The following is a 14,903-nucleotide window of genomic DNA, read 5'->3' as shown; positions in this document are numbered from 1 at the left end:
ACACTTTTAACTGTTAACTGTATAGTATTCACTTTTGCTCAAACAAACAAGCAAGCACATATTACTAAATTGCTAAATGGTTCAACTATTGTAAGCTTATGAATCAAATTTCAGGAGCAGAATTTAGTTCACTATATAGAATTTACTTCAGTATAAATACCAGAATAAATATCAGAAAGGCAATTGAAAGGCCATCCCATCTTAAATCCTGTCACATTCCCCAACATTTCATTGCATGTTTAATTAATGGGAAATCGAATCCAGAAAGGTTTATAGTGATGAGTGCAAAATATCCAGTTAGAAACTGTACAAATGCATGCATGAATGTGTGTGGTGTGTGTAGAATATGTGATTATTTACCATTAAGTATGAATGCATGACTTTGGTGGTGGACTGTGACATTGGATGGTGCTTTTGGTGCAAACAGGCAAGCATGAGTTCTGAAGTATAGTGTTGCTCTCATTTGTCCTTATGCATGGAAAAGGTAAGAAGTATGTGGCATGGCAAAGAAAGTCCTATGTACAAATTTTCACTCTAACTGGAAATCTACCAATCATGAGATTACAAACATTATTGTGCATCAGTGATTTTTTTAAGAGCTCAGGCAAGATCAGTGTTTAAATGCAATTTATGCGATTACACACCATTTTATTACAGAATAGACAAAGAAACAATATAGGATGTGAAATGTTTTGATTAGAATTCTGACTTCCTATATTGTTTGTGTGTCTGGTTTTCTACCAAGTTCCAGATGAACCATTATTAAATTCATGGATTGAGTAATATTTACTCTTTTCCTTTACTGCCAGCACCTATGTCTCGTTTCATCAGCTTGCCTTAATGGAAATTTGTTCATAAGCTGAGAATCATTTATATTGTTTTATAGCAAAATGTATTATTTTACATAATGTATTACATTTAGATTTATGGCATTTGGCAGTAGCCCTTATCCAGAGCATCTTACAGAAGTGCTTAATTGTATTAATTATTAGAGAACATTTGCACATACAAATGCTAGGCTGATATTAGAAAGCTTAGTTCTGTTTGCTTAGTTCTATGCTAAATTGTGCAGAGGTCACAATTATTATTATTATTATTTTTACTTTTGAGGTTGTAATGTTTGTTTCTTGACTTTCTTTTTCTGTGAAAACATCCCCAGATGCTTGCAACTTGCTTTAGCTAAAGCATTTTAATCCCATCATTTGAACACATACCAAGAATGATGCTTTACATCGATTTAGTCTTGCTCTCATGTTTTGTTTGCATTAAAGATATAATAACTTCTAAATGACTCAGCATATGTGGTTTGGCGACAGAGATATTCTGTGAAATTTTAAATATTTACAGTATGATAACTGTACAACCCAACATAACATTTTTTTGTAAATTATGGTATCTGCTTGCATGTTCACATTTCTAAGAAGACGACCATAAATGACAGCACTGCTATAGTAGGAAAAACTATTCAATTTTATTTATGGGACGAAAATGTTGAAATGTACCATGGAGGACCTAATGAAACTGTCTGCTTGTGCAAATAAATACTCCAGCAATGAAACTCCATAAAGATTCAAATATGTTTTAAACATTGCCTATGCAGGGAAATGAGTGCAAGCCAAGGTAGATTATCAGCATGCTTACACTACTATGGTGGCCATTAATTATTTTGTTGAATCTGGATAAAGTGTGAGGCTATGCTCTGGTAGTAGCAGCACAGACTTCTAAATAAGGCCAAGAGAATGAGTCTTGTAAAGTGGCAGGTCACAGTAGGGGTATCTATAGGTTAAGGTGATTAATTTTACCAATGAGCAGGCCATTCTCAGCTTAGACAAGGGTCCCATGTCTTATGGCTGCTACCCAGTCCAAATAAAACTGAAGAACATGTACTGTGCACAGCAAAAAAAAAAAAAAAAAAAAAAAAACACTCCTTGAGGCCTGCAGTTCGATAAGCTGATGAAGTGATTCACAAAGTTGCACCCACAGTCATCTGATTTTAGATGAAATGATTACTAGATACTGATGAGGAGATACTGTGCAAGATGGAGAGAGCTATGACCTTGTGATGCCTGATGGTTCATATACAGTACCTGACCATCATAATCACCTGACCATCATTATGGACTAGCATGAGGTAACATCTGAAAGAGGCAAGAACATCAGGGCCAGATGGATGTCCCTCAACTTCAGCTAGTTGATTTGTTTTGACTTTACATAAGAGGGCCACGCACCCCCAGTACCCCTGTGGCACTACTGTATGGGAAATGATTATCCCTCTCTGGTTGGACACCACTCACATTTCAGTCTGGGGCATTTGGGATCCAGTTGCAGGCTGATAACCCACTTCTGGAACACCTACAGTTCTAGCAAGCCTAGGGGGAATACTGATGGAAAAACATTTCCTTATTGTCAGGAGGTGCGAGTTTGAATCCTAATCATGCCAAAAACTTAGTGTTCTCTGGGTGGGAGGGATGGCATACTGTCAATCATATTGTTACTAGCCAATTGCGGGCATCTGTGAGCTCATGCATGCAGAAAAGGGTGGATTGTGCTTTCCTCCAGGTGAGTTACTCTGTGACAGCAGCTTAGTTTGAAAACATTTGGTGGTTGGCTTCACAAATCTCAAAGGAATTATGTGCTAGCATTCACCCTCCCTGGTTGGTAACTGTCATATGATAGGTCGAGAGCTGGCTGGTGGGTGGGAATTGGCAGGTGACCAAATTAGGGGATACAGTGGGGACCCCCAATCTGGATTCATGCCAATAAACTATGTGACCTGCTTTGGTGAGGAGAGCTTTTCTCTGTATTTCACTCTGAAAGAGTCCTTAGTGGGGACAGATAGGAGCCAGTCATCCAAATATGGCAGTATCCTGATGCCAGTGGCCATCAGAGGAGACAAGGCCACCTGTTTACATCTTGGAAACACTTGTGGTGCTAGGGAGAGGCCAAAGAAAGGAATTTGAACAGGAATGCCTGCCCTTGGATTTAAGAATTGAGTTGTTGGCAATGGCTACATGAAAATAAGCACTGTGCATGTACACAAACATAAACCAATTCTGTGGCTGAATGGCTTAAACTAAATCTGTCACATGTAATATATGATAAGGTATGGTCTTCAGGAACTTTTTCAACTCTCAGAAAATTCCACATTTTTTGAAAAAGAAGTTGAATACAACTCACTTTGAATTGTGAGGTCTACCGTGTTAAACCTGCACCCTCCTATCTAGAGGTTTGTTTGGCAGCATGTCCAAAGAGTGACAAAAGCAAGGTTCGCTGGTGAGTACTGTACCAATCATGACCCAGATGCCCCACTATCTGAAGTGAGGTGTTAAACAACTCCCTTACAGCGGGGTTAGCATCACCAGATTGGTGGGACTCCTTCAGTGCTAGCAACCAGGGAGCCATCAGTGTGTCTGCATTCAGTACTGGGACAGCACATACCTGAGCATACTGTTTTCTGTGGTGAGAGCATCAGCAACATGGCACAAAAACCGACCTGCTTGTAATTCATCCTGTTAACCAGATAATGTGCCACAGAGCCCAGGTGTCTAAGAGCTTAGCATGAATCCCTTCTGAAAGGTGCCAGTAAATTCAGGTAAAAGCCCTGTCATCACAGGTGCTGACTACATTCCCTGTTATGTGTTGCATTGCACTGTCCAAACCTACTTGAGTCACAGCCATCTTCATGATGACTGTCACAACTACACAAATAATGTTTGTAATATAGTAGAAAAGTGCATTCACGTAGGTAGAAAGGAGTAAGAGGAGGTATCCCCGGCTTTAGAGGGTAGGATACCTGTAGCTCCAGCCACGGTCAAAAGTTCCTAAACATATATAGTTCCACTGTGTTCATGTACTCCAGCATAAAATACACAACAGGACTGTTTCATTTGCTTCCATATAAAAACAGTTACACTGAGCAATATGCTTTGTTTACATTGTTGTAATATCCTGTTCATATTTTGTTCAAGAATTCAAGTGTATTAGAACAATTCGATTTTATTCCATGTTTCCATTAAACTCCGCGTTTTGTGTGTTGTGCTGATTTATGCAAGCCTGATGTAGAAGTTACTTACAGCATGCCATGTAACCCATAGCAACCACTGTAGCCCAGTAGGTGGAGGGTGTTGTCTTTCAGACCTCTGATTGGATGATAGCTGGTGATTTTTTTTTTTTTAATTCGTGTGTGTGTGTGTGTGTTTGTGTTTTTATATCTTGGTTAGTACCAAAATGTCCCCACATCGATAGGAATACAGGATAGTTTTGAGCTTGTGGGGACATTTGGCTGGTCCCCCACAAGAAAAACAGTTTGTTATTATTTTAACTTCCTTGATTTTTAAACGAGACAAAATACTTTATTTTGGTTAAGGAGGTTACCGCAAGGGTTAGCTTTATGTGTAGGCATAGCATTAATTAGTTGCATTAATAATTGTGTCAGTGGATGGTCCTCACAAAGATAGTAAGGAAAACGTGTGTGTGCGCGCGCAGATACTTCTAAATATACGCTTCTATCTATGGTTCTAAATACCCTTAGGGAAATTACTCATGGTATTACTGTGGTAGTATAATCTATTCGGTCTTATCTATTATCTTTTATTATTCAGTCGCGTTTCAGCATTTGTTCTCCATTAAGTGGGACAACAGGGCGGGGTGGTGCGCATGCGCAGTGGCATTCGCAGCGCAAATCTCCCCTTATCGGCGATAGCCAGAAGTGTCTTGGCGCAACGCCGGAACATCGGGGAAAAAGCTGTCATTTAAAACGAAGCGGATATTTCTCTCTTACCAGTTCCGCCACCTGTGAATCACAGCTGTCTTAACATTTTCAGCGCATTTTAAAATTTTTGTTAGCCACCAGACGGCGGGTGTCGTCCAATCGCAGGGCGTCGACTTGAGCATCCATCTAGCGGTTGAGAAGCGGCGAACAATACACAGTCCGCAATCTCCGTCGATATGTCTGGATACCAGGGCAAAAAGAACATCCCTCGCATCACTGTGAGTATCTATGGATTCAATTTCGACCTAACTCTTTAAAATCCTCTATCCCTAGGACGTAAAAAAATCTGTAGTAAATCTCGCCCGCTGCAGGTGATTTATAGAAATGGCAGCGCAGTAACCAAACCTGGACCTAAAAATCACCCGTTATTATAAAAAAAACAAAACAAAACGTGAAAGTAGACTGACTTATAGTGACACACTGCCCCCTCCCTTGGTTTCACTTTGGCCCAGTTATGTCTAATGTCTATGGTTTAGTCTTACTGTCAGATAAAGACTATGTTCTTTAATCATACTGTAAAACGGTTTAATTCTTATTTAGACTACAACCTACGTAAAAATAAAAACCATTGGTGTATACATCATGGCTACCTAAAATCTCATTTGATACGCTGCCTTCAGGAATTTCATCAATGATGCTCTCATAGGCTGTACAACCTAATGTTAAAGAAAAGATTGAGTCATTATCTTGTATTGTAAAATGTAATTGCCTTGGAAAATCTTGGAAAACAAAGGCCCTGGAAAACAGGTGCTTGAAGCATCCACTTTTCTTCATGTATCCAGGCATCTCAGCTGCTCTCCTGCACAATGGCTTCCCTACCTACGCCTGTGCTGCTTTTGATATCTGCTAAATAGAGAAAACTGAATGAAAATCCTGTTTCGGAAAGTAGGTCAATGGCCTAGGCTGCATCTTCTTTTGTTGCAAGTTAGTAGAAATATGTTAGTTAAAGACTGTGTTTTTAAAATGATCATCAGGTCTGAAAACGAAGGGAGAGGGAGTGGTAAAGGAGGGAATCGAAGGAATTCTAGGCTTTTTGGTGAATGATGGCAGACGCTTAGCTGGGCATCCAGTGACTGAAGGCAAGATGTAAGTCCTAGAGTTCACAGTGTCCTGCCAGTGATAGTGTAACTCACTGCATTACAATATGAAGTGCTGTGTGATATGATGAAAGTTTAATCCTGATTATTTGCACTAAACCTAATAGATTATACATACCATTATACAACAGTAAGTTCCTGGCCACTAATTTAATTGGACAAGTGTGTTCCAAGAGTGCTGATGTTGATGGCACTAGTACATTTCACTGTTTTTATCATTCCCCTTGTCTGTGTTTGCCACATAAAATTCCACTTCATGCAATAGATTGTAAGATTAAAGCCATTGCTACATTTACTACAGGAAGTCAGTTTGTGCGTGGCATGGCAACACACAACTCTATCCAGCAGTGATAGAGTTGGCCATTTTAAGTCTGAAACATCAATTACTTGATATTAATTTTGTTTACCGATTACCTGTGGCACAAATCACATACTGTTGATAGAGCTGCAACAAATAATCAATTAAAATTGATAATAATCGATTATGTCAAGGAATCTCATTATCGATTAGTTGATCAGGGCACATTTAATCTGTTACTTCAGTTCTGAAAACACTCATCTGAGAGTTCAGACCAAAGTTGTCTCCCAAATGATGAATGATACACTTACACTATGCACCATGTACTCTACCATCTAGTGCATGAATTTTAGACGGGTAGTATCATCTCAAATGGAACACTAGCGTTTTTTTCTAACCGGAAATATAAGCCATTTCCTAGTCAATTGCGAATGCACGTAATGTGACGCTGCTAGCTTTAGCATTAACCCAAGGTTAATGAAAATGAATTTCTTCAGTTTACTGTTTGTCAACATAACCTTTCATGCCTGACATGACCTCAGTCACCATCAGACAGAGGTGTAGTTGTCAAGTGACAGCGGAAAAGGTGTGCAGACCAAGTCCTTTTATATTAAACGCTGCAAATTAGATTGTAACCTGCAAACTTTGCAAAGTGGAGCTTATGTAGCATGGAAGCATGACAGTGATTTACAAGCACAAACTTATGTTTATATCCAAAATGCTCCACTGTGTGCAGGGGTTTGGGGAAACAGGTGGTATTGCTCAAAAGGTTTAGTTTAATTCAAGTTTGTCATCGTGTGCTGTATTTGCATGCTTGCAGTGTAAATTCTGTCGTTTATTGTAACTGGAGTAATCTATATGTAACGAGGCTGTGTTGCTCCACACATGCAATGTAGACGCTGTGATAAACAGTGGGAGCACAAGTAAGAAATCTAAAACATGAGGCAAAATTGTGAACAGGAACAGGCAAGAAGTCAGACAATCAGTAAACAATAGTTTAAAGACAAAATCTGAGTGCAAGAAACCAGAATATAATTCATGGAATCAAAAGGCTTGGTAAGTTCAGGTAAATGTACACTGAGCATAACTTTGCAATGAGACTGGTTTCAAAGTCCATTTAGGCTTTGAGGGTTATTGGAAACAGGTATGCATTATTAGTACTAAGGAGAGAGTGAACATGCCAGTGGAGTGAGCAGCCATGGTTGCAGGCTGCGCTGTATTCTGGAAAGTTGAGTTTCTGGTGAGGTGAATTCTGGCGCTGATGTTGCTTAGCCGCTGAACTCTTTCTTGGTCTACCTGTGGGGTGAGGGCCTGATCATTCTTGGTGCTTGGCTTGGAATTCTTGGCAGATCAAGGGGTCGAGAACATTGTGTGCTGGAATCCAAAATTGTTACTCAGAACCGTAGCCCTCCCACTTGATGAGGGACCACAAATTCCCATCTTTGCACACACAAATTCAGGATATTCTTGACCAGGTAATCTGGTTGTCTTTCGTTGTCAAGTGGTATAGGTGGTGTGGTGAGGGGAACATCAGCCGCTAGTGGTCCAGGAGTGACAGGATTGAGACGTGATGCGTGGAAGGAGGGTGCTAGTTGACTCTGGCGTGGCATTCTTGAATCCTTGAGTGTTTCTGCCGTCTTTTGGTAGACCATACGGGGTCACCAGGCTGAAACTGTGGGGTTTGTCGGTCAGCAAATCCTTGTTTCTTTGAGCCACCTGTTCTAGGCTCCTGTGTGCATTCTCTCACACTTGCTCTGCTTAAACCACTCATTGTGGGTGAGTCCAGTCCTCTTGGTTTTTAGAGCAGAAAGTCCTCAGGACACATGCAATTTCCTGATTTGCTTATTCCACTTGTCCTTTGGCCTGTGGATGGTAGTCATACATGAGGCTTACCAAGACTCCCAGCTTCTCCATGAAACTAGCCCAGACCCTCGACCCTGAACTGAGTGCCTTGATCACTTACAGTGTCCTGAGGGATTCCAAAGTAGCAAAACATAAGACTAGGTAAGACTAGTTCAGCAGTTTTGAAAGAGGTGGGCAGGCCAGTCAGAGTGCCAAGGCATAGGGATTTGAAGAATCTGCTGTCATAGCCATAATCACTGTATTATCATCAGACTCAGGTAATTCTGTGATGAAATCTATGGCAGTGTGGGACCATGGTCGCTGAGATGTGGCTAGAGTTTCCCTGCTAGGAGGGAAACTCTAGGCGTGCATGTGGAGGGGACTGGTGCTGGTGTGCGTGCAATCTTTCTGTCAATGTCCCAAGTTATAGCTCTCACAAAGCAGGAGAAGGGCAGTATGGGTTCTGGAGTCTGATCGTTGTTTTCAGTGGGATAAAGGTGGGACAGAGAGTCGGCTTTGGTGTTCTTGGAGACTTATCTATACAGAGTGTGAAGTTAAAGCAGGTAAAGAACGGAGCCCACCTGGATTGGTGAGGGTTTAGATGCTTGGTAGTTCTCAGGTACTTAAGGTTCCTGAGGTCAGTGACAATCGTGAATGGAAGTGCCGTTCCCTCCAGACAGTGACACCACTCTTCTAGGGCAAGTTTCACTGCCAGCAATTTTTGATTTTCTATATCGTAGTTCACTTCTGCTGGTGAAAGCTTCTTAGAGTAGCGAGCCTTTAGATGAAGTTTAAGTTTTTCTCTAGACCTTAGGGAGAGTACCACTCTTACCCCAGACTCCACGGTGTCCACTTCCGGAATAAATGACATGGATGGGACTGGGTGTTTAAAGATGGGAGCAGTGGTGAATGTGATCTTGAGCTTCTTGAAGGCCTCATCTCCTGCTGTGTACCACTCCAAATGCTTGGGTCCCTTCTTCAGTAGGGACATTAGGGGAGTTGCGATGGAACTAAAGCCCCTGATGGACCTTTTGATAGAAGTTTACAAACCTTAGGAATCTTTGAAGCTCTCTGAATATAGTGGGAGTGCGCCATTCTGTGACTGCTGCCACCTTTTCCTGAACCATGGCCACCCTCTCAGGGCAAATGATATATCCCAGAAACCATATGGTGGTCACATGGAACTTGAATTTCTCACCCTTAAGAGCTGATTTTCTAAGAGGCAGGACTTGCTTGATGTGCTGAACATAAATTTCCAGAGATGGAGAGTAGATCAAAATGTAAGCAATCACAATTTTTCCTAGCATGTCCCTTAAAATGATGTTGATGAAACATTGGAGGACTGATGAGGCACAAGTGAACCCATAGAGCATAACGCAATACTCAAAGTGACCAGACGTGGTGGTAAGTGTTGTCTTCCATTCATCATCCTCTCTGATCCAGATGAGGTTATAAGCACTGTGTAGATAAAATTTTGTGAATACTTTAGCTGAATGGAGCTGTTCCAAGGGTGAGGGGACCAGTGAGAGGGGATATTGGTACTTGACTGTGATCTGGTTGAGGCCTTGATAATCAAACATGGATGAAGTCGCCCTCCTTTTTTCCACAAAGCAGAATCCAGCAGATGCAAGAGAGGTGGAAGGACGTATGTAACCTTGTTGCAGTACTTGATAACAGTTCTATGGCGTAGTCATAGGTTCTATGATGGCGTAGGCCACTAGCTTTAGCCTTGCTAAAGACCTCTTGGAACTCATGATATTCTGTGGGAATGTCTATCTGGTACTGGGCTTCAGGTCTCTCCACAGTGGTTGAGGCAAGGATGAGGTGAGGGAGCTGCAGACAATGCTTATGGCAATGGAAGGACCATGTCATGATTTCCTTCTCATACGATAATATTTGAGGGTCATGAAGGTGCATCCAGGGGAATCCAAGGATGAGGGGGTGTTTGACAGTGATGGTAATGTGGAAGGAGATATGTTCCTGGTGGAGAGTCCTGACATGTAGCAGAAGGTGTTTGATGCATAATATGGCAGGTCTATCTTCTATGGGTCCTCCATCAATGGCGCAAATCTTTAGGGGATGCTGTAGTGGTTGCATGGTTATGCTGAGCTTCATGATGGTATTGTGGTCCATGAAATTCCCTGCCACTCTGGAGTCGATCAGCATGGAGCGGACAGAAGAGTGTTTTCAATTCAATTCAATTCAATTTTATTTGTATAGCGCTTTTTACAATAGACATTGTCTCAAAGCAGCTTTACAGAAATATCAACATGGTATACAGATATTAAAGGTGTGAATTTATCCCAACTGAGCAAGCCACTGAGTGGCGACGGTGGCAAGGAAAAACTCCCTAAGATGTTTTAAGAGGAAGAAACCTTGAGAGGAACCCGACTCAGAAGGGAACCCATCCTCATCTGGGTAACAACAGATAACAGATGTTTTATCTGTACCTTTAGTGTGAATGATTGGTGAGACAAAAACTGAGATGGACTCACCAAAGAGGTATATGAGGAGGTGATTGGAATGACCGTAGTAGAAACATGGATTTTCTTTTCTGCAGAAAGAGTGCAGAACATTTTCAGCCACATTTCTCTTCCCTTGTGTGACCATTAAGGGTTGCTCACCAATTTCCTTGCCTTCGTGGGTGTGATCGAAAACTTGCTGGAACAGCTCCACGAAGCAGACACATGATGATAATTTCCCACTTTTATGCCAGATTACACTATCACTTTAGAGCTTTTCCCATGAGTAAGCTGAACAGTTGGCCAATCTTTTTTTGAGCCCCGACACCCTCTTGGCCAGAGAAGTACAGTGATCATTATAGCAGAAATCCTTTGCACTGGGAAGTAAGGACAGAAGATAAATGAGCTAGAGTTTGCAGCCGGGGTTCAGTGGGAGACCAAGGTGGTGGAGATAGCGTTGGTGAGCATGTTTAACTTGTCGTCTACCTCGACCAGATGTTGTTGGTGTTCTCCTACCAGCTTTCCTTCGGCTTACAGTGTCTCACCGGTTTGATTCTCCTGCTGCATCCATGGTGATGGCAAATTAATCTGTCATGCGACGGAGTCAGAGACAGATGCAAATGCAGTTTAGAATTTATTGTAAAACTGGCACACCAATCCAAAACATGAAGCAAAATTGTAAACTGGAACAGGCAAAAGGTCAGGCAATCTGCAAACAACAATTGAAAGACAAAATCTGAAAATGCAAAAACCAAGAAACAAGACGATGAAAAACCAGAATATCAGTCATTGAATGAAACGGCTTGGTAAGTTCAGGTAAGTGTATACTGAGCATTACTTCACAATGAGGCTGTGTTCAAAGTCCATTTATAAAGGCTGTGTGGTTGATTGGGAACAGTTGTGCAGTTAGGTGAGTGTGAACGTGCTGGTGGAGTGAGGTGCTGAGGATTGTACTGTAGTGGTGTATTCTGAGAAGTGGAGTGGATTCTGGCATTGGTGTGAAAGGTTGATAGTACTGCTGTGATGGAACTCTATTTCCAACCTATTTAAAGCTTCAGTTGTTCTGTATGTATGTCTGTCTTCAGGTCTCCTTCATGCATTAGTCTCTCCTTCACTCTCCTTGATGCAGAATGAGTTCTTCCTGAGGTCTCTTTCCTGTGTTTTCCTTATCCCACGTGGTGTCTCTCCGGCTCTCTCTCTCTCTCTCTCTCTCTCTCTCTCTCTCTCTCTCTCTCTCTCTCTCTCTCTCTCTCTCTCTCTCTCCCCCCCCCCCCCCCCCATCTTTGTCAGTCTCGGTTTCACTCTCTCTCTCTTTTTCTCATTGTCTCTCGCCTCAGCTGCCTCAGCCTCAGTTGTGTCTGACACTGTCACCCTGTCATGCTGCAACAAATGCAACATGAACATTGCCCTTCACTCATCATAACACTCGTACACGCTTGAGGTTTTTTTTTTTTTTTTTTTTTAAACTGCTTTGATTGTTCACCACACACACTGCCTGGCACTTCTAGCGCTAGCTCTGTTTTCAGACAGACAGTTAAACTCATTGGATAGTCCACTGTAGTGCCCAGACTAGAAACTGTGCCCTTGCTAATAATATCGTCTCTACTGCTTGACATGCAAAATGCAGACCACTACAAAGAATTTTGACCACTGGAATAAAGCACATTTTCAAGAGCTTTCATATTATAGTAAATACTGTGAGTCTTGCAGTTTCAGTGGTTAAGAGCCCACAGTTACGTTAATAAAACAGCCAAATAAAATTAGAGACTCAGAAAAGAGAGACTCGGAAAAATAATGATGGGTGTCAAAATCTGCAGATCAAACTGTTGCTGTTATTTAATTCCAGATTCACTGATTAATGGTGCTGCTATTTTGAAATAGTGGAATTAAAAATATGTCTGACGGCAATGATAATTTAGCAGTGTATTGATCGTCTTATTTGTTATTGATATATGCTATCATTTGAGTTACATATCATGATTGTATGAAAGGCTTAATCAATAAGGGACAGTGGAACGTTTCCACAATTAGGCAGGTTGACATCATGTACTGACCTTTTTATGTTGCATATTCAGTTAGTCAGCCTGACATTATTTAGGAAAATATAATGTGTTGGTAGGTTGACATCCTTGGAAAATAGGACCTAGTTTGTTCCATAGGTGTTAACCTATTGGTAGAATTTTAGGACAGATCTCTATTTAGTAGGACACCAGAAGAGAGTTCAGTATAGAATGGGTGGATTCGCAGCAGCAACCACCATGATCCCTAAGGGGTCATGCCTATGAAAGATAGGATGTGAAGTAGGCCAGCCGAGGTATAGTGATGCATAGTAAATTCAGTTGAAGATGGATAAAGCATAAACTATTGTCCTAGGGCTTTATCTTTCGCCTCCACATACCACCACGCTCTACAACCAGTCTTTTTAAGAGGCACCCAGAAGACAATTACAAACACATGAGGGCCTAATTGAGGCTGTTATGTTGAATCATTATGTAATTGGCTCAGTTTCAGTGGTCACATTTTTGAAACTGTCTCTTTGATTGTTTTACATATATTACACACTGCATGTTAAGTAATAGTGGCTTTAGATGTGGAGTTAACATACATGAGTGTTTCTATACATGTACGTTTAACCTATAATGCAGCAAAAGTATTTACCCCATCCTGATTTCTCTGTTTTTTTGTATATCTCATACTTTATAGTTTTAGATCTTCAAACAAAATACAAAATAAAACAAAGGCATCCCGAGTAAACACACAATACAGTTTTTATTTATAATTTTTATTTTTTTATTGAAGGAAAAAAAAAAATCACCCATGTGAAAAAATTGCCCCTTAAACCTAAAATCTGTTCATGCCACCTAGGGAGGTGCACACCTAAACGGGCACACAGACGCACACACACACACCTTATACTCTAAATGCAAGCATTAGTTTAAATTCACTGATATGGTGGCAGGCCAAAAAGATTTATTAAAAGCATGAGCATTTGAATAATAATTAGTGACATTAGGCTACATTTAGCTGACAGGACACGGGCTGAATGGCGATGCATGGTGGCTCATTAGGAGGTAGTTTATAACACTGCAATGTGTTAGCGTCATTAACAAATAACTGTCTATCGCAAACATTACATTGAGCATAACATTAGCTGGTTTCACGGCCACAATGCCAGCTGCCTCAAACAGACATAATATAGGACCGTCTTTCAGGTGCCTCACCAAATTCCAGGTGTTTCCTCACTTTGTTTGAAATGAACGATAGCATCGGTTGCACACTGGCTTCACAGCATCAATTATATGTTTATCATCTGCCTTGAATGCAAAGTATTTACATATTTGACTCTTACCATCTTTAATCTCAACGAGTCGGGGCAGCGCTAAACTCGTAGCCATCTTCTCTAGTTTTTCCCGTGTGCTTCCAGTTGTTGTAATCTCTATAGCAAGTATTGTGATAGCAGTTTATCTGAAAAATGTTCTTGGAAAATCTCAATCTGGGTTCAGATGAGGTCATAACACAAAGGCAGCATGGTGAATGATAAAGTCGGTGTGCATGAAAGTATGGTATAAATGCTTCATTTGACACAGTCAGCCATAGTTATCTCATGACTTGCCTTTAAAATTGTCCTAAATCCTAAAGTGGTTTAAAACGTTTAGAAGAAACCACTTTTATGTGATTTGTACCTTTAGGACACATTACTAAAGAACATGGAGTCAGATTTCATTGTTAGGCATTTGAAATCCAGTTATGCCAGTAACAACACTGAGAGACTTGTCTAACAATTAAGACCACAAATTTTCAATAAGAGATGGCCACTGTGCTCCTTTAACCATTTATGTGTTTATTTGAATGTATGTTTGGGGTCACTGTCATGTCAATAAGTCCATCTATGGACAGGCTTTAACCTCCTGGTTTAGGGCTAAAATATCCTGATACAAAACAGCCCCTAAGCATCCAAACCACTTTTTTTCAGTATAAAGGATTTCATGGCTTCACTCTGCAGCACACGTATTGCAGACAGCAGCACTTTGGTGGATGCTTCAGAAATTTTGGTATAATTTGTTTCTGAAATGGGAGCACCTGTGCTACCTGACGAATCAAAATTTGAGCTTTGAATTGTAATCATTCAATCGGCAGAATCGGCCTACCAATCAGTCAGGTCAATACTTTGTTAAAGAAGTCATTGACGTATAGAAAATTAGCTGAATAGATTTTTCTCCTCCTATTGCTACAATTTGCCTTTTTCTTTATATACTCTATCTTCCTTCAGAGAAAAGGCTTTTGCATAGGTTTTAGCTCCTTTCAATAGGAGTACATGGTGCAATGATAGCTACTTATTAACAGCCAACCAGCCATAGATTAGCACTTAATGAGCAATTATCTCATCGTGGTGATGTTTAATTATGGGCTGTGATGTAGTCTTTGTTCTTCTC

General features: G+C 40.8%; 1 protein-coding gene across 2 annotated transcripts in view; it reads left to right on the top strand.

Annotated features, from left to right (window-relative positions):
- The first annotated feature begins 1,659 nt into the window (after positions 1-1,659).
- The window catches only part of dpysl2a (dihydropyrimidinase like 2a), a 40,068-nt gene continuing 26,824 nt past the window's right edge, over positions 1,660-14,903 (top strand). For both annotated transcript variants that reach the window (XM_017469001.3, XM_017469002.3), the window contains exon 1: positions 1,660-4,989. In XM_017469001.3, the coding sequence (XP_017324490.1) occupies positions 4,948-4,989 (42 nt within the window). In that variant the 5' untranslated portion in view covers positions 1,660-4,947. The remainder of the gene's footprint in view (positions 4,990-14,903) is intronic.

This window comes from Ictalurus punctatus, chromosome 5, assembly GCF_001660625.3.
Source record: "Ictalurus punctatus breed USDA103 chromosome 5, Coco_2.0, whole genome shotgun sequence".
Lineage (NCBI taxonomy): Eukaryota > Metazoa > Chordata > Actinopteri > Siluriformes > Ictaluridae > Ictalurus > Ictalurus punctatus.
The sequence above is the reverse complement of the archived record's forward strand: the minus strand, read 5'-3'. Positions and strand labels throughout refer to the sequence as shown.